This window comes from Microtus pennsylvanicus, chromosome 1 (assembly GCF_037038515.1).
Source record: "Microtus pennsylvanicus isolate mMicPen1 chromosome 1, mMicPen1.hap1, whole genome shotgun sequence".
NCBI lineage: Eukaryota > Metazoa > Chordata > Mammalia > Rodentia > Cricetidae > Microtus > Microtus pennsylvanicus.
In genome coordinates, this window is record NC_134579.1 from 192,502,930 (window position 1) to 192,527,170 (window position 24,241).

The following is a 24,241-nucleotide window of genomic DNA, read 5'->3' on the forward strand; positions in this document are numbered from 1 at the left end:
ATGGGTAGCTTGATCCTATGTACATATAGTATAAAAAGAAGCATTTAAAACATTGGAATTAATGAGACAAATTGTGTCTTAACCTACTTTCTTCAAAATTCCCACAAAGGAGTCAAGAAACTAATGACCTGTCCAAAGTTAGAGTGTTTTAGAGATGATCAGTCCTGTTGCTGTCAAATGAGAAAATATTCAGGAGAATATTCCATATATCCAGATGCAGCATGATACACTGTACGTTTATTTTCACATAGAAATAAAGACAATTTCTGTTACTGGAGACTTTTGTACGGGTTAAGTCATGCTACTCGACCGCCTCTTTGTAGTTTCCGTCCCACATCCTAAGCACATCCCTGCAAATGTAGGAAAGTCATTTTATTCATCCATCTGAGAGCTTCAGCTCTCATCTTGTTAACGTGGGAAGGCTCATACAAATATAAGATCTGGCTCAAAAAAAAAAAACCCAAATACAAGAACCACATTAAGGAGACAGAAAAGAAAATGACGTCCAGTTGAATCCTTCTTGCAAACCTCTTAAGACATGGAATGGCTTCCGTCTTTTTCAAGGTAACGTGGGAAAAGTACACTGAGTCTTTAAAATTTTTGACCACTCTCTTGCGCCCCTCTGTTGTCCCCAAAGAACAATCTGGATCCCAGCTGTCCTTTCGTTGCTTCAACAGAGACAGATTCTACTTAATGTCATACTTTAACCCAGTCATCTAGTTCGTCAGCACAAAATAACCATGTTCTGGACATCGTCCAAGTAGCATGTGGGCAATCTTTTTACTTTTTGAGTAAATAAGACACAATGAATGGGTAGCTCTAGAACAAGCTAACATCACCATGATCCAGATGTGCAACTGGTGCAGTTCAGTAGTACATGACCACCTCCGACAAACACACTCGGGCCAGACACTTAAGTTACAAAATACAGTCAATACGACAACTGGTACAGAGAGTAGAAACCATCACTCTTAGGTTCTGTGCACTTACAAAGAAAGAACGAGAGAACTTTGTACAACGATCCAAATTACGCATTTCTGCTCAGGTGCTCAGGGCACATCACACACACACACACACAGAATCCTTAAAAGGTTGCGGTCACATTTTGGTTTTGATCCAGTGGTACACTGTCACATGAAATGTCCTGTCTGTTCCGTGCTAAACACCGGACTGAAAATGCAATAGCTGCTGACTCAAAAACTATCTCCATGAAAGGGCGCAGACCAAAACAGTCCTCAGCTTTAGGGTGCTAATCAGGACGACAGTGAAAGCCTTTTCGGAGAGTCCTTAGGAATCATGTAGAAACACAAGTTAGGAAATTTCACTGTGTTTTGTCTATCGTTTTCTTTTTTTGACACGAGTAAACAAATACTGGATTTAAAGTGCAGCTTCTTTCTCTTCTCCAACTTCCCCTCCCCTAAGGAGGGCATTTCTGTGTAGACGTTCAGAATCCCCGCTGAAGTCAGGCGCGTTTGTCCCGAAAGTCAACGATGGCCTTCCACAGCGTGCACAGCATCCCTCCCCTATGTAAAAGACAGAAGAACAAGCTGAAGAGTACCGTCCCCTGGAACTGCCCTTGGAACAGAACAGGGGCCATGAAGCGCACAGGCATATTGGGCCTGATGTATTCTGCGCACATGGTATTTTCTCACGCCCCTTCACGCCTTTCCCGTCCATTTCTGAAAGTACCAAGTACAAGACACCATTTGATGTTTTCAGCACTCTTGAACTGTGTCTTTATAGAGAGGACTGTCAGTTACGGATCTGCTTGGGCTGTGACAAGGAACAGTACCAGACGATACAAAGTAGTCTAGCCGGTGAGTCAAGGACAGATCTACTGTTTATAGGACTGTGAGCATTTCTGCACAGCAGCCTCGGAGAACCTGCATGACTTTGGCCTGTGATATTATTTAGGAACTCGCTTCCAGTTGATTGCCACACACTTAAACAGAAATACTGGTTATCAGAGTTCTCCCCAATAGGCTGGCCCAACTAACTCAGTTGACTCAGGGTTGAAAACTAGACACAGCCCTTCCTGAGCCTGCAGAGCTGGTGAGGGACCCTGCAGGGCAGGAACCCAGGCTTCCTGTTCTCAACCCAGGGTTCTTTCCCTCTTGACAACCAAAAGCAAGGGGGTGGGGAGAAGCGGTACCTTAGTCTGAGGCACTTTAAGTCGTCCCGTGTCACGTAGTAGAGAACATCCACGAGCGTGTAATCCTCAGCCAGAAACTGCAGAGAGCAGAGTATGTGTACAGTAAGATGCTTTGTGTAGCTTCAAAACACGAAGGCTGCCCACAAGACAAACACTGCTAAGAATTAAGAATGAGTCTAAGTCTGGCAAGGGGTGGCGCACGCCTTTAATCCCAGCACTCGGGAGGCAGAGACAGGCGGATCTCTGTGAGTTCGAGACCAGCCTGGTCTACAGAGCTAGTTCCTAGACAGCTAGGGCTGTTACACAGAGAAACCCTGTCTCGAAAAACCAAAAAAGAAAAAAAAAGAATGACTCTAACAGGAAAGCCACAAAAAAAAAAAAAAACAAAAACAAACAAAAAACCCAAAACCAAAAACAAAACAAAAAAACCAACCTTCTGGAATTATTAAAGAAAAAAGCCTTCTGGTGACCAAATTAGAAAGAAACGCATTCGTATGATTCACATTGCTTGCGGATTAGAAGAGACGCAGGTTTAATCTCACTTGTCATTACGGAGATCGCTGGCAGCTAGTGTTTGTACTGAACAGCTCTAGTGCTCAGCGGTTCTGTTTGTTCCCAAGTAGATCAATATTCCTGGGACATTATTGCCTATACTGAGCCTTTGAAGTTTTCATAGCCAATAGCAGGGACTTGCCTGCAACCCACTGCAATTCTGGACGAGACCGGAGCTTTTAATTTTAAAGCAAATAGAAGGGACAATGATTTAGTGGGTCATTACTGACTCCCCCTGAGTGTGACTCGAGCCCAAGAGGATAACAGTTTTGGAGAACTTGGTTGGGTGTATTGTTTTCTCTTAGTAAAGGAGTTATTTTAATTTCGTTAGAAGCCAATTGTTAAATGTAGATTTCGAAGGAGACCGTAAATTTTATTGTGAAAAGAAAATCTTATTTTAGTTATTTTAAATTGTAAAGCTGACGATAATATAGGATTATTAAGAGGTCCTTTATAGCAAATCAAAAATACTATGTCTTTTAAAAGTAGTTTTTGTTGCTGTGTGTATGTATATGTATTTGTATGTGGGTGTGTGCACAGAGTGTATGTGTATGTATTTGTATGTGGGTGTGTGCACAGAGTGTATGTATATGTATTTGTATGTGGGTGTGTGCACAGAGTGTATGTATATGTATTTGTATGTGGGTGTGTGCACAGTGTATGTATATGTATTTGTATGTGGGTGTGTGCACAGAGTGTGTGTATATGTATTTGTATGTGGGTGTGTGCACAGTGTATGTATATGTGTTTGTATGTGGGTGTATGCACAGAGTGTATGTATATGTATTTGTATGTGGGTGTGTGCACAGTGTATGTATATGTATTTGTATGTGGGTGTGTGCACAGTGTATGTATATGTATTTGTATGTGGGTGTGTGCACAGAGTGTATGTATATGTATTTGTATGTGGGTGTGTGCACAGAGTGCAGATATGGCTGAACTGCAGAAGACGGCATTGGAGCCCCTGGAGCTAGAATCATATCTGGTGAGTCAGCAGATGTGGGTGCTGGGAACTAAAGCCAGGTGCTCTATAAGCAGCACACACTCTTGACTGCAGCGGCATCTCCTCAGTTTCAAATAGTATATCTTAATACATACGTATGTATGTAAGTATGCATGCGTTATACATATAATCTCAAGTCAAATGCTTGTCATGCTAACTCTGAGGCTACGATGGTGAGAGAGGAATTAGGTTGTAATAGACATGTGGTTTACACAGGAAGTATTTCTGACATAAATCCACAGTAGCTGCACGTACTTTTTTCATGGAACAAATGAACAGCCACTGCCTAGTGGAAACTAATAATGTTATAAAAGAATTAAAAATTTAACAAAAGTGGCAGCAACAAAAGGACATTTTTCCTGCAGTTCTAGCTCCACGCGCTCCTTCCTCTTCCTTATTTTCAGCCCACAAACAGTAGACTCCTTAGAGGTTATGGACAACATGGCGCACTTGTCTGCCTTACCTCTTGTCTTTATTCATCGCATACTGCGCCCCAGAACGAACTCCCTTTCCTTGTCTGCCCTGTCCCCGTCTACACAGCTGGCCTAGTTTATAGTTACATATTCCTTTGGACTCATTCATCTCTCTCTCTCTCTCTCTCTCTCTCTCTCTCTCTCTCTCTCTCTCTCTCTCTCTCTTTCTCTCTCTCTCTCTCTCTCTCTCTCTCTCTCTCTCTCTCTCTCTCTCACACACACACACACACACACACACACACACAGAGAGAGAGAGAGAGAGAGAAAGATAAACACATACACACAGATATACACACAGATAAGCACACACACACACTTACACACACCTAAAAATTGTGTGTCAGAATTTGCTGGTGTAAGACTTTTTTTTAAAAAAAAAAATCAGTGGAATTCACCTCTTTCTCCTAATGTTTAGGTCTTAGGAAGGCAGAACTATGTCTGACTTGCTTAGCAGTGTGTCCCCTGTGTCTGAGGTACCTGGGACATAGTAAACACATCATTATGTAGAAAAGCAGAACATCACAGCTTACCCGACTTATAGTGTCTTCGTCAGCTCCATTGTCTCTCAGCCAGCCAGTAAGTTCAGAATCTTCGGTGGTTGTGCCAGGAGAGTTCGTGCGGCGCGTGGGAAACCCAGGGATATCTAGAACCAAAATTGGGGGGAATCTTTAGCTTCATGGAAGTAATCTGGAACACTCAGCATTCATGGGAATGTCCTGCTAATTTGCAGGCTGTCAGAGAAGAACTAATAGAAGCGATTGAAGATAGACTTTATAAATGACAACAGAAATAAAGGGAAAGTCAGAAGTAACATTGTAATGAGACGCCCTCTTCATACTTGTATCTGAAGTTCCGAGTTTCTGAGAATTAACTTTGTGCACCCAAACTGTGCTTTGGATTTTTCATACAACTAACAGGAACAGTTAGCAGAATACTATACAATTATAAGCTCTTTGCCCCATGATTTGTACTAATACAAATCCAGATACCCGAACAAATAACTCTAGATACAACTTCCAAGTTCTCAGAAAACATGTTTCAACCTATGGCTCTTTTTTTTTTCTGTAAGCTTATCCTACTTAAGTCCCTCCAAATCAGAGGGGGGGAAAGCTGGAATATGCTGAATGCAAATGCTAAATAACAAAAGGAGCGTTATTTTATTCTGGCACTCTGTGAAATCTTTAAGAAGAAAGGCGGAAACAGTGGAGATCCTCGTTTACCTCAATAAAACATTATCCTCCAAAGAGTAACTATGAGCCTGCATTTTTACTGTGCTCATAGAAGATGATCAGTCCCTACAGTTAAGAAGGGGATCTTTACAAAAGAATTCTGTCCGGCTGGTCAGTCACGGAGCTATTACCGAGCTGTGACATATACCTGCCTGCTGGCTCCCCAGCCTTCTGTGGCACCCTGATTGAACAGTCATGCCTAAGATAGGATTTAATTCGGGACTTTCTGCTGCTTACCTATGGGCTGGGACTTAAGCTTCAGGTGTTTGATTTCTTGGTCTTTTTCCTCAATAGCTTGATGGAGGAGCACTTGTAACTCTTTCTCTTTCCGCACTAACTCTTCGAGTAATCTGCAGGAGAGACGCACACCGGTTGATGGGATAACGAAGCAGGAGGTAACAGCTATTCTGTCTGCGTGGGCTTCTTTCTCAGGCTACAGCGAGCCCAGAGGTTTTATAGAAATAAAAGGCTCGATGCCAGTGGCTCTGGGCTGGGGTCAGAGAGGGCATGTGTAATGAGCTCTCAGTAGACGGGCATGTAGCAGGTCTGTGGAGACTTGTAATCATCTTTCTTCTTCTTCCTTTTCGTTTCTTTTTCTTTTCTGAGACAGGGTTTCTCTGTGTAGCCCTGGCTGTCCTGGGGAACTCACTCTGTAGATCAGGTTGGCCTTGAATTCAGAGCTCTGCCTGCCTCTGCCTCTGCTGGGATTAAAGGCGTGTGACACCACTGCAATCATTCTTCTTAAACTATGACAATTTGAGGACTTGGGTGAGACTGCCTATTATAATACCTGGCACAGACAAGGCCTCAAGAAAGGCTAACGGTTGTTGTGGCAATCCTGTCAGCGCTGATCTTTTCTCTCTCGCTTCTGGGGGTGGGTAAGGCTGGGAGACACTTAAATAGCCAGCCGTGCTCCTGGCAGATCTGGTGCACTCCCAAGACCATCAGAAAGAGAAATTCTGATGCTCATTTTGGACCACGGTAGGCTCCCTCTGCAACTGAAAACCAACCTGTGGCCTGCTGGCCGTACCCAGTGTGTTTCTGGGAGGAAACACTCCAGCCTATAGAAACTGATGTTCTGGTCCTCTAGAAAACTATCTCTGAGTAATTTTGATCGACAATCCAACAAGTTTAAAATATATTAATTATTGGGTCTGGAGAGATGGCTGAGTCGTCGGTCAACAGCATTTGTTCTTGCAGAGGACCCAGGTTCAATTCCCAACACCCACATGGCAGCTCACAACTATCCAAAGCTCCAGTTCCAGGGAATCGAATACCCTCCTCTGACCTCAGAGGGCACTAGGCACATGTGTGGTGCATAGACATACACGTGAGCAAAACACTCATACACATTAAATAAATCTAGGAAAAATGAAACACAATTATTAACAAGACCTTTAAGACAAATTACTGCCTAGCCGGCAGCGCTCAGCAAGCGATCTCTGTTTCACTCTCTAACCATTGACAGATTTACTCCAGGACCACACACGGCCAAACGTCTGTGTGTTTCCGTTGACATGCCATGCTGTGTAGGCAGCACGCTGAAACTGAGAGATAAGCCTGGCTCCGTGGCCTGGCTCAGCCGCACGCTTCCTGTGTTCACCTTAGACACATTTCCCAATGCTTCTGGGCTCCAGTTTTCTCACTTGTTAAAAGGAAATGGGAAACTTCTAGAAAGGATTACTGAGAGAATTCCACGAGACAACACAAACAAAGTGCTAAGCCCAAGAAGGGGCTCTTATTTTGAGCCCCAAGATTTACTCCATGGAGGACCTAAAGATGAAGCCCTTGTGAAGGAGAGGGGTCCCAGGAGAATTGGGAGCAGAGGTGAGGCAGAAGCAGGGTACAGTAGGAGAGAGAGGTGGGACGGAGAAGACACATAGGCAAAGAAACCGTGGAGAAAATGTTGTGCACAGTTAGGTGGGTCAAACAGCAGAGACTGAAAACAAAGGGCTAAACAAAGACTTTCTGTCGACACCAGCGCCCATGACAGTGACAGGATGGGATGCGAGCTCTGGATGAATTTTTAAATGGGCGATTTTTATCTAAATGTATCTTTGTCTGCCTTGCTGATTTATAGACCTGTAGAAAGGTGACAGCATATTGCTATTGTCTTCTCAAAGGACATGGACATTTTCTGGAACTCAGTTAGATATGCAGCTCCTTTTCATCTCTAGTAGCAAGAACTTCACGTTGTAAGGACACCTCACCAGGCTACCGCAGCTCTTCCTGGTCCGGCTTTAAGACCACTCACCTGAAGTGTGGATTTAGCCCATGTGTTTAGCGTCACCACATACTAGTTAGCAGGGAAAGAATGGGTAAGGCTGACAGGTGTCTTCCTTTCTGTTTCAGGAAAGTATGGCAAGGAGCTGCCATGAGGCCAGTTTGCTAACTCAGGGGTCCAATTCCCAGCACCCAAGTGGCAGCTCACAACTGTCTGTAATTACAGTTTCAGAGGATCCAATACCCTCACACAGACATACATGCAGGTAAAACACCAGTGCACATAAACTAAATAAAAAATAAAAAGACTTTGTGTATGTATTCGTATGTGTCCGAGTTCTCTCTCTCTCTCTCTCTCTCTCTCTCTCTCTCTCTCTCTCTCTCTCTCTCTCTCTCTCTCTCTCTGTGTGTGTGTGTGTGTGTGTGTGTGTGTGTGTGTCTGAATTCGATGCCATGTGTCTTTTTCAATTACTCTCCATTTTGTTTTCTGCATCAGGGTCTTTCACTGAACGCGGAACTCACAGATTGAATAGGCTGGCTGGGCACCAAGCCTCAAGGATCTTCCGGGCCACAACTCCCTAGTGCTAGCATTACAGACATGTGCTGCTGTATCCAGCTTTTATCTGGGTGCTGGGGACTGAACTCGGGTCCTTATGTTTTCATAGCAGACCATCTCTTCAGGTCCTAAGCTTACCCTTTCCTAAATACATTCTCTTTCCTGTGTGTGTAGTTGGGGTCAGTGGGGCTTGAAACCAGGGCCTGTGTATATCGGGCTAATATCCTGTCACTGAGCTACACCCCCATAACAACAGTCAACTGAAGGTCAGTGTAGGTGGAGCCTATAATCTCTGCACTTGGGAAACGGGCAGGAAGATGACGGGCATCTTCAGCTACAAACTGAGTTCAAGGCCAGTGTGGGCTACATGAGACCTTGTATAAAAGGATTGAAAAAAATATGAAATAATAATAAATATACAACTAAAAGCATAAGAGGACTAAGACAGACATTAACAGCCGTTATTTTTTGTTTTGGTTTTTGTTTTTTGTTTTTGTTTTTTTTTTTGCTGCTTTTACTAAACCATCCACCCTTCTTCAAATTATTTGTGAAGGAAACGTTGCGCCTCACATCGCTTTTCTGATGAAATACTATGGAAGGAAAGAGGTCAGTGGTCCTTAGATTTCACAGAATCAGCTGTCAGCATATAGAGAAAACACACAAATGTGTAGATTATTACAAAAGGTAGCTATGTAGTAATGTAAATCACAAACACGCATGTCCTTCTCGATAGAGGTGGCTAGGTTTTCAGAAGCAAAGCTTCAGGTGGAAGCAAAAGAACCTCAGGGAAGACACATGAAGATGTGACGGAAACAGCAGGGAGACCATGACTTCTGGGAACTGTAGATGTCATAAACATGGTAGACAGAAGACAGGGCCAGATGGTGAGCACCAGGCAGAGCAAACAGGAACGGGAGAGAAGGGAGAGCTATACACACTTCTGGGACGTGTTTAAAGAGGCAGGTCCTGTCCCAGCATAGCCATGGTGGGAAGATAGGTTTTGGAGGCAGACAAGCAGACAAAACGGCTCTCTTGTAAACAGAATAGCTGTCCTGCAGATTCGCTCTGACAAGAAACCATGGATGGGCAGGGCTGGAGAAGCATAGTAATTGGGGAACCTCTCTTCCCCCAGAGACCAGAACAGGGGTTCCAGAACCAGCTCCGGTCAGGATTGACTGGCAGGGCAAAGTGAGGTGACCAAGTGAGCAGCCACCACAATGGATGGGAGAAAGGAGGAACAAGGCAGAGCTGGAAACAGAGGACAAAGCTAGCATATGAACATCAAAGCCGATGCCACCAAATTCTAAAATGTTTCCCCATGAAAACCCTCAAAGATAAGTAGGGATGCATAAAAAAGTAGGCTTCATATTGAAGCCTAACTTTTAAAAGCTTACAATAAGAAGCGAGTTACCTTTCCTTACCCTGGTGAACAACTAGCCCATCAAGCGAAGGTCTCTAAATATTTGAACACCTTTTATTGAGTCACTAAAAGTTCTCATTATAGACCCAGAGCCATAAAGTGAGCTTCCCACATGTCAGCAGGGGCTGGCACAGGAAGCTATAAATCATAAGGACTCGGACTTTGAACCGCGCCAACATCTGCAAGAAACAGGCAGTACTTACTGCTAATTTGATAATTGGATGGCGTGGGTTCTACGCTACCAAACACTCAGCAAATCCTCCGCGACAAACCCCACACAGATGGCGACACACCGTGTACAGATAGTCACCGATGTGGCCGGGTACCTTCAAGCTTCGGGATGCATGGCTGAGTTTTATCCTTTGAGCGCAAGATCTTTCCCTAAAAGAACTGGACATGACGGGCACTCTCTGTTCTCTCTCCCTGTCTACTGGAAGGAACAGGCTGTCCCGAGGCTGTTTCCAAAGGGTTCACGAGATCACAACTCAGTTTTTCTGTAAATCCCAGTGCACGTGAGGCAGAGCAGCAAGCAGACGAGCGCTCGCCCTTGCTGGAGGCAGACAGTATGATTTTATGAGAGCTAACATCAACACCTCTTGCTTTATAAAAGAGAAGCAGTTAACTTTCTAGGATGGGGTGATGACGGAGTCACCATGTGTGTTCTGTGGGCCGGACTTCTGAAGTAGACTCAAATTATTCACTTTTATAGAAATAAGAAAAAAGGCAACCAACCCACGCCCCCCCATTACCTATTAGTTTCTATTTTCATCCTTCCAAGCTGCACATTCAGAGACCGGTGAGCGCTCTGGGAATCGTGGGATACAGTGGAGCTGAGCGTGCTGACCCCCGAGGTGGCCACAGCATCCTCGATGACGGCCTGGGCCTGAGGTCTCCGGACAGCTGGATTCAAAGGGGGTTCCTCGTGTTCATCTTCGACATCCAAGTCTTCCGGATCGGCTGTGTCGCTCTCGGATGCGAGACTAAAATGTGGCCTCAGCTCTACGTGGCAAAATACAGTATTAACAAATAAGATCGACTGAGTCATGCATTAAGATGCATCGGTTCCCATGCAGTCTACCCAAACTGCCCTTTCAAGGGAAGGTGGGTTTCTGTGCACTGGTTCAGAGCTCTTCCAGGGGGAACTGGAGCAGCCCTAAAGATCATTTCTAATGCCAGAAATAATACGCGCCTGTCTTATCAGTTTTCCTCAGCTTTCCAAGGCCATCCTGGTGTCTATGCTCAACAGTTCTCTGTCTGGGCACCACTGCACTTGAGAAGTAACAAGAAATACTCAGTGTTCCCAATGATCGGCCTGAGAAAAGAACTCCCAAGGCGCTCCAACTTCAGTCTGTCCTGGGCGATCGTTTGGAGACAGGGAGTCTGTGCACTTTTAAAACTTTTATTCTGAAACCATTTTACAGTAACGGGGTCATTACATGATACACAGAGTGTTGCTTGTACCAGTGGGGAGCTCGCCCTCACCGTAACATCTCATGTGACTTCAGACCTGCTGTCTGAACCAGGAAATTAACAGACACTATGAAGCCCCTCACTCTCTCTTTCTCCTGCTGTTCCTTCCTTCCCTTCACTTTAAAAACAACAACAACAACAACAACAGGACCTCAGCGTCTTTACCGCGTCCACTATCCGGCCTCGGCCTCCCATGTGCTGGGATGACTGGCTTGCACAGCCGCACACCCTGACACTACCACCAGCTTTCCTGGTGAGCCTGTCCCTTTCCTGACAGTGTTCCTTCACTGCAGTGCCCACTTTCCTGGTCTCCTCCAATCTGTGACTGGTATTTCTGTGCTAACTCTCATGACCTTCGACTTTTTTCTCTCTCTTTGTCTTAGTTTCGCTCAGGCAGAGTCTCTGGTAGCCCAGGTTGGCCCTGAACTCACGATCCTCTTGTCTTAGCCTCCTAAGAACTTCCCACTTTTGAGGACAGCTATTCGGATATTTATAGAATGTCCTTTATTTTAGGTACACTTGATAAGCTGCCATGATCAAGTTGAGACTGCATCTTTGAAAAAAATATCACAGCCCCGATGCTGTGCCCTTCTTGAGGCCCTCATAGCAAGAGGTGCATGGTCCATGGTCTTGTTACTACTGTGTTTTTATTGATTGAGGAAGTCTGCGGGCTCGGCCACCACAATGACTGTTTTCCCTCTGTAGTTAGTAAATACCTTGCAATGAGAGATTAGGAAATAGCCCACTGTTTTCCTACTAATTTTAACAGTCATTCATGGTCCTTGCCTGCAATAATTATGACTGTTAGTGCCTGCATAGCGGTGGCTTTCCTACTTCCTTCACGCCCTCCGACTCTGCCGTGTATTTATTTACCTAGTCAGTGATTATCTCATCCTGGACCACAGGTTTTTGTCCTGTTAGGTTTGCTAGAGTTTAGATCTTAAGCATCCTCCAGAGGTCCAGGTAGTAAGGGCTGTCCTTAGTATGGCACCGCTGGGAGGTGGAGGAACCTTTAGAAGCTGTGGTCATTGCGGGGTTTATGTCACCGTGAGTCGTGGAACCCAATCTCTTGCTTGGCATCTCTTGCGCTTTCCAGCCATGAGATCAAAAGGCTTAGTTCTGCCCAATGCCTGCGCTACAACGTGTCACCACAAGCCCGAACAAACTGGCCCAAAGAAACTTTTTCTCTTATAAACTTTAGGGATTTGTTATAATGATAGAAAAACTACCAATACGGATCTATAACCCAATACTATTTTTATTTCATTTCACTTTGTTGTTTAATCATTCCAGCATAGACTAGTGGGAATTTCTTTAAGATGGACCGAGTGCTCTTCCAGTAACCCCTGACCTTGCAGAGTCTTCCTTACTTCCTGTCACCACCGGGTATCTCAAGGTCATTTTATATTTCTCCTCCCACTTCAGCAGGACCTCAAATTCCATCTGTTAGAGCGGTGGCTCTCAATCTGTGGGTCAGGATCCCTCTGCCAAACTGCTGTCTCCAAAAGTATTTGCATTATGATTCATAACAGTAGCAAAACTACAGTTAGGAAGTGGCAATGAAAACAATCTTCTGGTTGGGGGTGTCACCAGCACAGGAGGAGCTATGTTAAAGGGTCGCAGCGTTAGGAAGGTCGAGGAGCAACCATCCATGTGATAACGGATGGTGTTCAGAAACCACAACCTAGGGCCAGCCTCTCAGCAGACAGACTTAGGAAGCAGAGGCAGTGAGGATGTTCCCCCCACATTTGCGAACCAAGCAAGGTATCTTTGGAACTGAGAAGGATTCACATGACTTTAAAATTGGTGACCTAAAATATTTCGTATTGATCCTTTGAAGTTTCTCCCTTCTACCTTTAGAACACAAGTATAAAACATTCGACTTAAAAAGTTTTTATTACTGAATAAACTGTGCAGTTACTTCAGAGGTTTGCCTCAGAGAAGGAAGACACTCCTCGATGACTTTATAAACACTTATGCCTTATGTGTTTCACTGCCAAGACAGCGGGGGTATGTTCAGGCCAATGATTTCCAATCCCACCATGCATTAAAATTGTCTGAGAGAGGTAGTCATATTGGATTTCTATAACTAGCGCATAGAGGATCTTCTCAGAGCCAGAGAAATATTCTCTATAATAACCTAATAGTGGGCAGACATCACTGTAGTCAACCAAACCCACTAACGACACAGACCTAGAAGTCTTCCTATATAAAGAGCCCAGGGGACTATGATACGATGTGCTAGTACAAGCTCATCAGTCCTAACAAATGAACCACTCAGGCCGAGAATGCTGATCCTGGGAGAGGCGATGTGCGTGTCAGAGCATATGGGAACTGCACCTTTCTCTCAATTTTTGCAATTTATCTAAAACATTTTATTCTTAATTTTCTTTTTAAAAAATCCAATTCCTGGGACACAACTGTAGAAGACTGTTGCCGATCTGGTCTGATATGGGCTTGAGAGCTGTGATTTTTGCTGAATGCATTGAAAGACTTGAGAATCACCGCTTCAGGAGACGACAAACATGTCTGTGTGCTCAGGTATCTTATCCACTGAAATTCATAACTATCCGGGGCATCTTAGAGTCTTTAGTTTTTCTTCAGGGCCAAGAACGCTGCTCAAAGCAAATCTCCCAGCCTCACACCGGATGTTTTGCTCGGTGTATCACCATGTATACCGGATGTGCTAGAGACGTGTTATTTGGTGACTGTGCTAGTTTGGATGAGAATGCCCCCTGCCACCCCAAAGCTCATGTATTTGAGTACCTAGTCTCTAACTGGTGACATTATTTGGGAAGGCTTAGGAAGTGTGATGGCCTTGCTGGAGGAGGTGTGCCACTGGGAGCAGGCTTTGGGATTTCAAAGTCTTGAGCCACTCCTAGTTTGCCATCTCGGCTGGCTTCATGCTTGTGGTTCAGGAAGTGAGCTCTGGGCTTGTTGCTTCCATCAGATATGCCTCCCCCATGATGTGATGGCCCCTTGCATCTGGAGCCGAAAGCTCAGGCAGCTCAGCTAAACCCTTTTTCTGTCAATCACCTTGGCCATGGTGTCTTTACCACAGCAAAAGAAAGTAAGACGGTGACTTGGAGATCATTTTTTTTTAAAAGGCAACCAGTGCTCTAAAATACACTAAAGAAATGGGGCTGGAGAGATGGCTCAGTGGTTAAAAGTACCGATTACTCTTCCAGAGGACCTGGGTTCGATTCCCAGCACCCATGTGGCAATTTGCAACTGTCTATAACTCCAAGATCTGACATCCTCACACAGACATATATATGCAAAACGACAATGCACATAAAATAAAAATAAATAAATTCTATTAAAAGAACACTAAAGAAACAACAGAAACGAAATGACAGGGGAAGAGCCATCTAACATATGCAAGTACTAATTATTTGCATAGCCATTAGCGATTTCTGACCTGGAACCAGAGTGGTAATAGCTGTTTGCACAGCCTTCCGGATGATACTGTCCAAGGCGAACATCCAGTGTGGCTTGATGTTATGATTCCGGAGAACTTTATTGACCTGGAAAAAAAGTGACCTTTAGCCTACTTTAATTTTTAAAATTATTTATTATTATTATTCTCTCCCCCTGCCCTGTGTGTGTGTGTGTGTGTGTGTGTGTGTGTGCGTGCGCGCGCGCGCGCGCGCGCGCGCGCGTGCATGCTGTGGCATGCATATGAAATCAGAGGGCAGCCTGTGGGAGCCAGTTCTCTCCTCCTACCATGTAGGTTCCCAGTACTGAATTCAGGTCAAAAGGCCCAGGGGCAAGCACCTTCACCCATCTCACCAGCCCTCGTCTACATTAATATTCTAATTGCAAGTACCCCAGCCGATCTAAGCACTTGGCTGAACATCTATCTACAGAAACAACTAAGAGCCTTCGCCACCTTAAATTATAAATAATTTCATGTTACCAGGAAACAAGTGATGGAGGAGGGTCATCTGTCTATTGGTTAATTAATAAAGAAAACTGCTAGGCCTGATAGGGCAGAATTTAGATAGGTGGAATAGACCAAACAGAATGCTGGGAAGAAGGGTGAGCCAGTCGCCATAGCTCTCCTCTCCAAGATGGATGCAGGTTAAGAATATTCCTGGTAAGACACCACCTCGTGGTGCTACACAGATTATGAGATATGGGTTAATCAAGATGTGAGAGTTAGCCAGTAAGAGGCTAGAGTTAATGGGCCAAGCAGTGTTGAAAAGAACACAGTTTCCGTGTAATTACTTCGGGTAAAGCTAGCCAGGTGGCGGGAAGCGGCCCACCACTCCTATCGCTACAAACAAACACTGTTACTTCAAACTAAGATCGAAAGTTAGGTGTGCTGGTACCCACCTGCAACCCCAATGCTTACGAGGCTGAGGCGGGAGCAGGCTCATGAGTTTGAGGCCAACCTGGGCTACTGGACCTTGATGGTCACATTTCATTCAGGCCAGTACGGTATTTAAATGGGAAGACCTCTGGTGAAATGGGCATGCTGAATCTTGGGTACTCAGGCTGGGGTGGAGGGCATAAAAACAGGGAGAATTTGAGGGTTTTCAATAAAGATAAACTCTACCCTTCAATACCATGACTGCCCCTTAACACAGTCAAATGCTTAAGCGCATCCACGACTTGGGGAAATCAAGGGACGAGAGCAGACATTAGCATTTGTGTACTACCCATGCCTTGCCACAACCTTGGTCTTTTTTTTTTTTCCGTCTCACCCCCACTGTTGCTGATGCCTCTCTATACAAGGGAATAATCTGCTCGAATATCCTAGAAATCCTAGTCACACAAAATAATCTTTGTTGTAAGGATAACGTTTTACAATGATTGTAAAGTTTCACCCATTTCAACAGACACTAACATAGACACACACCCGACCTTTCTGCCCTTTTTGAAAACTATCGTGAAATACACAAGATCAAAATTTTCCAATATTAATCACGTTTATTTAGTCCGATGAGTTTTAGCAATATAAAATTCATGATTTTGACCCTCCGAGGCACTAGACACCCACACGCTATTGTACTGATGCCCTCACTGTCTATCTTTAGAGCCCTTCATCTTACACGACTGGAACTCGGTACTCAGTCTGATTAAGTTTTCACTCTTACCCAACGGTCTCTGCACACCTGACCTGCTTCTGTCTCTGCGGTCTAACTGCTTTAGGTACCTTACTGACATCCAAGTATTCTCCCTTTTGTAACCGGATTGTTTAGCTTAGAGTGTCGTTCTTTTTGTTTGTTTGTTTTTTTCAGACAGGATCGCTCTGTGTGTAGACCTAGCTGCCCTGAAACTCTCTCTGTAGGCTAGGCCAGCCTTGAACTCATGGAGATTGCCCTGCCTCTGCCATTGGAGTGTTGGGATTACAGGTGTGCACCACCGCCCGGCAGCATGACATTCTTTAAGATTCATCCATGTTACAACCTGTGTCAGAATTCCTTTCTTTTTTCCCAGACTGAACAATCCCTTTGTTAGTACAACACTGTGTGCATTGACTTTCTAAGGACAAACTTTTCTCATAGCATTTCAATGGATTCTACTACATCTGCAGTAGTATTCACAGTGGCATCTGCAGGAACAGGGCTATCTATGTTTAGAGAGCCAGTGGAAGCTGGGAAATGGTGGCTGAGCTGTGAACTTATGCCAAGAGCTGGAAGAACAGTCACTCAGTCTTTCCCTTGGTCCAGTCTCATCAAAATCCCTCCACTTAGGAGAGAGTCCGTTTGAGGACTTCTTTGTCGCAGTTGCTTCCCAAGGAAATGAGCTATTTCTTGGACCTCATTTGTTCCAGGAAATTCTTTTGGACTGACTTTGAAACGCTTCCATTTCTTAAGTGGATTGACCTGCTTATGTAACTAACCGGTGTATCCTTTAGGAGACTGGACTATTTCTCTCAAGAGCCGATCTTTTATAGCTGTGCCCCGCCCCACCCAGCTCTTCACTATACTGCGTACTGCCCAATGCCTCATTCCACAGCACACTGCCCACGGAGAACACTGGACGGGCAGAGTAGACCAGGAGCGAGGGAGTTGCATGTCTGTGTCTGACCTGGGCCCACGGCCCGGGATCACAGCTAAATAGCTCTCACTCTGAATCCTGCAGCCAGTTTGCTTTCCAACCCCTTTCCTGGAAGCCAATGCGCGGGCAAGCACAAATTAGCTATAGCATCTCACTCCACTGCAGATGGCAGGGTTTCCACAGAGGCAGTGTGAACATCTCAGCATTTAATGTTAGTGCTGGGCTTTGCTGGCTGCTCCCATTCTCAGGTCGGCAGTCCAGTCAGGGCCCTTGCTCCTGCTCCTCACACAGCAGGGAGGCCAGGCAGTTTCCACTCAGAACACCAGCGGCTGTTGAAGGGCAAGAACTTAGTTTTGAATGAAGGGTCATTTGTTACTTCAGATACAAATGTCAAGAAGCCATCTACATATCGGAGCGATAATACAGTAAGAGCTAATTAATTTTTAAAATTTAAATAAAACCATACAGTGACATTCTGTATCCACATCACAGATACTATCAAGGCACCTTTTATCTCTGTTTCCTGTATCTCTGTAAGGGGGACTGAGAGTGGCTTAAGGCGTCTGGGGCACAAAAGTCTACAGAGAAGCCTTACTCAAGAATAACAGGAAGAATCTTGAATCAGACTTGCAGACCAGCTTCTATTTTGTGTTGCATAGCATCGGTGGCCTCTCTCATGAATTAATCCTGTGGGTTAATTTTCGCTCGTCATCTGTCTGTACTCTGAATTATATTCCTGGCTAGAACATAGTGAACACTTATCAAACAGTTCTATATGGAAACCGGAGAAAAACCATGGCTGGCAGAGGGGGATCCCCTATTGAGCAGACAGCATTCCCGGGCATAGTGCATTCTCCTCAATGGCCACTAGATGGCATTTCTTGTATGGCATTATGTGCACCGTGCTTCTGAGGCCTCCAAAATAAACAGCAAGCCAGCCAGTCACCACAGGATGCTTAGGAGAAACCAAGATTTGTAAATCTTGCTGTTCTCCATGTTGGTTAAGCTGTTGGGTCTCTTATCTTTGGAGGAACCCAATAAATGTTTCACATCTGTCATCCAAAAAGAACGGAATGGACTGAAAGAGTGAAGGGAACAGAATTGCAATTGTATCCCGTTCTCCTGAGAGCCAAGGGCACACTGCCACACTTACCGCATCCTGGAAGCCGAAGAGGACCACCTGCACCTGGTTGATGCCGTGGCTGTCGAAGTCCAGCTCCAGTTTCAGCTTTGACAGTGTAGTGGCTATGATTTTTCGGTCAGTGGACCTCACAAACTCTCTGAGGCTCGCGATGAGGGTCGTGATGTGTTCCCATTTGAGTTTAGGCTCTTCAGCACCCTGGAAATGAAACCCATAAGGCCTCAATTACTCTGGGCCGAACACGTCAGCCAGGAGCTTCCCATTCTCATCGTCTTCTCTGGGAAGAACTGAGCCCCGAAAAGGCCTCCTGCTAACGAAAAGGGGGCATGTTTTGATCCCCGTGGCTCCTGTTGGTAGCCATCACTGCTGCCAGAACTAACCAGCCTTTGGAGGAACAGCACTTAGCCTTCACAGTGCTCGGCAGCCGGGACACAGTCAGCTAGGCAATGCTTTGCCCAAACGGAGCTAAGCCCAGGCAGCACGACTCTTGTTCTCAGAAACGTTAATTGGACACGAGAGCGAGAGAGAGGCCTTGAGCAGGAGAATCTTGGTCTCCACATCTGCCCACAGAAAGGTCATAAAAGAGGGTGTCCAGTGCACCCAAGGGAGCTGAGAATGACAATATGCAGGGAAAAGAGATGCATACCACAAGGCCAGCAGCAGCCAAGGAGGAGAAAAGATGGAACCATTGGAGCTTTAATGGCCAAGGTTCCTCTCTGCCAGGCTCAGCCAGGTACTAAGGGGTTACTTCTCTCGTGGCTGTGTGTGACTATCACTGCATGTCCTTCGTCCTTCCCCTTCCTTTAAAGTCAGCTCCTCGTCATAAAACGGTCCAGTCTCAGATACCCCATTGGAGCCATTCCTTAACAGCCGCTGAGTGATCAGTTATAAAAAGGTAATTTTTATACATTTAAATAGATCTCTCCTTCAAAGAAATTTTGTTTGTTTGTTTGTTTATTTATTTATTCTTACTTTGGGCTCGGCACACTGCTTCTGTAAAGAAAGCCTTATCTGGGGCTGGAGAAATGGCTGGGAGGTTAAGGGCACTGGCTGCTCTTCCAGAGGTCCTGAGTTCAATTCCCAGCAACCACATGGCGGCTTGAAATCATCCATAATGAGATCTGGTGCCCTCTATTGGCAGTATGTTATTCTGCAAGGCAGAATACTGTATATGTAATAAACAAATCTTTAAAAAAGCCCAATTTAAAGATGTTATTGTTCCTCATTTAATTTCAAGAACAGAATTATTATTGAGCTCATTACTGCTTCATATTGCATTTTCTTACTATATTATTAAAATTAAGTTTCCCCACTGGGCCAATAAAATTCCAATTATCAGAATACCATCAAAAAATTTTCGGAAGCACCATTGACTGACTTCTTTGTCTACATAAAATCTTGATTTGGGAGTTTGGTTCCATGTTTCAGTTCTCATGAGAAAAGTCTAAATTGAAAAGCCTAAAGGCTGTCATTAAAGAAACATTTTAAAATTACACTGAGAACAATTATACACTTTGTTTTTTTCTCACCACAAACTAAATGACAGCCAGAGGGAAGATTCACAGGCAACTTCATAACACCAGGAAGATACCAGGAAGGAAAGAAAACCGAGTTATTCAGACACTGGGATCTCGGCTACTGTTCTGCCGATGGCACGGACAGCGAGCACTTATTTTTGACACCGGGTTTGCTTTAAACTAGAAAACAAAACAGAACCATGTTGCTTCTGGCTTTTGGACGCGTGCACGCTGCTGTCCTATGAAAGATCGCTCTCTCCTCTGGAAAATGCTTCCTGTCCAGACGACTCTATTCACTTGCTCAGCCGTTCTCTCTGTGCTAACGCCAGCCCCTCTGTGTGAACTCGGAGCACCATCTTCCTTTGTGAGCAGGGCAAATGTGGCTCAGAACAACGGGAGCATCTGACAATGAGCCTTTCCCAAGCACTCACAGCTTTCCTGCAAAAGTCCTCTCCAGTAGTGTGTGTGTGTGTGTGTGTGAGTGTGTGTGTGTGAGTGTGTGAGTGTGTGTGTGAGTGTGTGTGAGTGTGAGTGTGTGAGTGTGTGTGTGTGAGTGTGTGTGTGTGTGTGAGAGTGTGTGTGTGTGTGATTATGTGTGAGTGTGTGAGTGTGTGTGTGAGTGTGTGTGTGTGAGTGTGTGAGTGTGTGTGTGTGTGTGAGTGTGTGTGAGTGTGAGTGTGTGTGTGAGTGTGTGTGTGAGTGTGTGTGTGTGAGTGTGAGTGTGTGTGTGAGTGTGTGTGTGTGTGAGTGTGTGTGTGAGTGAGTGTGAGTGTGTGAGTGTGTGTGTGTGAGTGTGTGTGTGAGTGTGTGTGTGAGTGTGTGTGAGTGTGAGTGTGTGAGTGTGTGTGTGAGTGTGTGTGTGAGTGTGTGTGTGAGTGTGAGTGTGTGTGTGTGTGAGTGTGTGTGTGAGTGTGTGTGAGTGTGTGTGTGAGTGTGTGTGGTGTGTGAGTGTGTGTGTGTGAGTGTGTGTGTGTGTGTGTGTGTGTGAGAGAGAGAGAGAGAGAGAGAGAGAGAGAGAGAGAGAGAGAGGGGTAGATATGCATACATGTGAAGGACCACTGGTCAATATTGGGTATTCACCTCTATCCCTCTCTGCCTTATTACAAGAAAAGGTGTTTCACTCAACTGAGAGCCCGCTCCTTCTGCCAGCTAACCACAATCCCAGGATCCTCCATCTCCGCTCAGAAATGCTGGGTTATAGGCATGTCTGGAAAAGGTGGCTGCTAACAGGACAACCCTGTAGGACTGGCATCCTGAGGATTGAATGAGCACACACATGGATAATGGCCAGAGAAACTGTGGGGCATGATTATGATACATCTAACAAACAGCTACCAGTTTCCTTTTCTACTAGAATGTCAGCTTCAGTGAGATACCGAGTTATATTTCATTCGTTGTTCTATCCCCTGCACTTGAACAGAGCTGGCATTTGGCAGTGTTTGCTGAGTGACCGAATGAACTGGAAGGCATGTACCCACTCCCTGCATCCAACCTTGGCTTTCCCTAACTAAGTCTGTCCGGTTCTTGAATGACTCCCACGGGCACACCCAGCATCCATGAACACTACCCTATCCCCCTACCTAGAGGCCTGACTGCCTCTCAAGCCAGAGCACCCATTCCCTGGGCCTCTAGGTCACTGCTTGAGACAGCTTTCCACGAGGGCTACCCGAGGTTTCTCTCAGAAGGGACAGATGGTGTCACTTAAGCTCTTCCTGCAGCCAGAGTCTTTCTCGGCACACACATTGTTCTTCTTATGGGATCCAAAAGGTGGATACTGGGGAATTTCTATGGTGACACAATGTTGAAGCTTAAGGAACAGCACAGATGCCCCGTGGGGCTCTCAGGATACAGCTGGAGCTGAACAGTAAGAAAGAGGGAAGGAAGAGAGTCTGGCTCCACATCTGTCCTAATGGAAGACAAGAACAAGCCAGCTGTTGGACAGAGAGCCATTAATAGCCTGGTCCACTCCTCTACCATCCTTGTAGCCATTTTCCCAGGACCAAAAGAGGAAAGAAACTATGGGCAGTCCACAGCGACCATGGCCATGAGCAGTTCATGCAGGCGGTCGGGTCCCTGGTGTCCACAGGACTAATGGAGGACAAGAGGCATTGTGTTGAGGATTTACGGTCAGTGGGATGAAAGCTTGTATTCACAAGAAATCTGAGATGTAGCCTGCTGTGCTGGAGCTGTGGGAATCCTTTTTTCTCTGGTGTATCTATGGAGAGGAAAAGTTTCCTTGTATCTGTAAACAGACCTAATACATTCCTGGGAAAGGATTTCCCCAGGAATGGAACCGTGAACCCTACCCTGACATATACGGAAGGCCTAACTTCTTGGGTAAATGTTTGGGAGAGGACTTTTAAAGGGATAACTAAGGTTAAGTCAGGTCATAAGGATGGAGCTCTAATCCACTGGGACTGAGGTCTTCATAAAGTGGAAGAGACACTGGGGTGCCCACACACAGAGAGAAGGGCATCTTGAGATACAGTCACATAGGGGAAGAGTCCTCAGAAGACAGTCAATATGCCCACCTCCTGATTTTGGACTGTAAGCCTCTGGAACTGTGAGAAAGCAAATTTCTGCTGTGTAAGACACCTAGTTTGTAGCATTCTGTTATGGCAGTCCTAGCAAGCTAACGTAACAGGGAAAATAGTTATTTAGTTATTTTGTGTGCAGACATTGCACTATACTACACAGTTGCTCGTTGCTGCCAGGCCTTCCCTGTGGGACTGTAATGACCTCATACGCCAGGCTTCTGTTAGACCCATTGATGCTTCCAGTGATCAGAGGAGCAGCTATTCCACGTGGCCTAATCCTTGTGAGTTGATTGAATGAACAAAGGAACGAACAGCAAAAGCACTGTGGAGGGCCAGGTGGAGGTTCTTAACGTGAGAATCTGCCTGTGCCGTCCAGGTATACGCGCATGGCCACTAAGTTATGCACACTAACGTGGACTCAAACAGAGTGCATACATGACTGCTGAGGGTCCATTAGTCTCAACATCGGATTATTTCAAGCAGGGTTGTGAATACCTTAATATCACCAGTTCTTCTGTTAAAATACAAGAACAGGAAGAAAGCAAGAGAGGAAGGGGTACGGGAGGAGAGAGGGAGGGGAAAAGGGTGGAAAAGAAGGAAGGAGGAAAGGACTGAGGGGGAATAGAGGAAGGAAGGAGGGGAGGACCAAGGGAGGATAGGTGGAGGAAGGAAGGAGGGAAGGATGGAGGGAGGATGGATGGAGAAAGGAAGGAGGGAAGGACCAAGGGAGGATAGGTGGAAGAAGGAAGGAGGGAAGGATTGAGGGAGGATGGATGGAGGAAGGAAGGAGGGAAGGACCAAGGGAGGATAGGTGGAAGAAGGAAGGAGGGAAGGACCAAGGGACAGGAAAGAAGGAGGAAAGGACTGAGGGGAGATAGGAAGGAAGAAGGGGAGGACTGAGGGACGATGGATGGAGGAAGGAGGGAAGGACCGAGAGAGGATGAAGGAAGGAAGGAGGGAAGGAGCGAGGGAGGATAGATGGAGGAAGGAGGGAAGGAGCGAGGGAGGATGGATGGAGAAAGAAGGGAGGGAGGGAATGGAAACAAAGAGCAGCAAGCAAGAAAAAGAGTAAATAGCAATAACACTGCTTTCAACATACAATAATATTCACAAAGAGTTTCAACACTTAAGGTTTCTTCTTTGTTTATCCAAGAAGAGGGCTTTTATTATTATTATTATTTTTTGTTTGTTTTGTTTTTGATTTTTCGAGACAGGGTTTCTCTGTGGCTTTGGAGCCTGTCCTGGCACTAGCTCTTGTAGACCAGGCTGGTCTCGAACTCACAGAGATCCGCCTGCCTCTGCCTCCCAAGTGCTGGGATTAAAGGCGTGCGCCACCACCGCCCGGCTTATTATTATTTTTTAAACAAAGTCTCCCTATGTAGCCCAGGGTGGCGTAGAAGGCACCATTCTCCTGCCTCAGTCTCCCAGTGGCTAGGACACCCAGCATGCAGGTGTGTCTTCTGACTCAGGGTCCTACAGTGGCCTCACACTTCAGAACATCTGCCACAAGCCCATGTCGGAAAGACACGGGAAACATGTAGGGTCTGGCCAGAGAACAGTGGAATGTCCCTGTAGCCCCACCTAACCAGGAGATAGACAGGGATAGCCTGAGCCTAACCTGGGCAACACAGTGGACGTTTATCATCAAAAGAAAAAGAAATCAAATTACATTACAAATAAACTGCCAATTTCCAGGAAGAGAAGTGCCCACTATGTTTTACCTGGGCCAGCGATTCCATCAGGTTCCGCACGACCTTGTCCTGGTCTTCCGTCAAGATCCTGTGGAGGGTGGCCCGCCTTTCGCTATCCTTTCTCAACATAAAGAAGCCGGAGTCTTTCTCCTCGGGGGAAGGGGGTGCACTGTGGTCTTCAAAGTTTTCATCTGGAATGCTGTAATAACGGTGCCGCGTAAGCCAGGGTTTCCTTCCTTAAGCCACACACTTCCCAGGGTACTTCAAC

General features: G+C 45.5%; 1 protein-coding gene across 2 annotated transcripts in view; it reads right to left on the bottom strand.

Moving 5' to 3' along the window:
- Positions 1–207: 207 nt before the first annotated feature.
- Positions 208–24,241, bottom strand: part of Map3k5 (mitogen-activated protein kinase kinase kinase 5) — a 203,318-nt gene continuing 179,284 nt past the window's right edge. The window contains exons 23-30 of one of the 2 annotated variants that reach the window (XM_075948128.1): positions 24,004–24,172; positions 18,241–18,426; positions 14,500–14,605; positions 10,358–10,607; positions 5,647–5,759; positions 4,711–4,823; positions 2,153–2,229; positions 208–1,523 (exon numbers count right to left, since the gene is read on the bottom strand). In XM_075948128.1, the coding sequence (XP_075804243.1) occupies positions 1,463–1,523; positions 2,153–2,229; positions 4,711–4,823; positions 5,647–5,759; positions 10,358–10,607; positions 14,500–14,605; positions 18,241–18,426; positions 24,004–24,172 (1,075 nt within the window). In that variant the 3' untranslated portion in view covers positions 208–1,462. The remainder of the gene's footprint in view (positions 1,524–2,152; positions 2,230–4,710; positions 4,824–5,646; positions 5,760–10,357; positions 10,608–14,499; positions 14,606–18,240; positions 18,427–24,003; positions 24,173–24,241) is intronic. The other variant, XM_075948136.1, reaches the window with a different exon arrangement.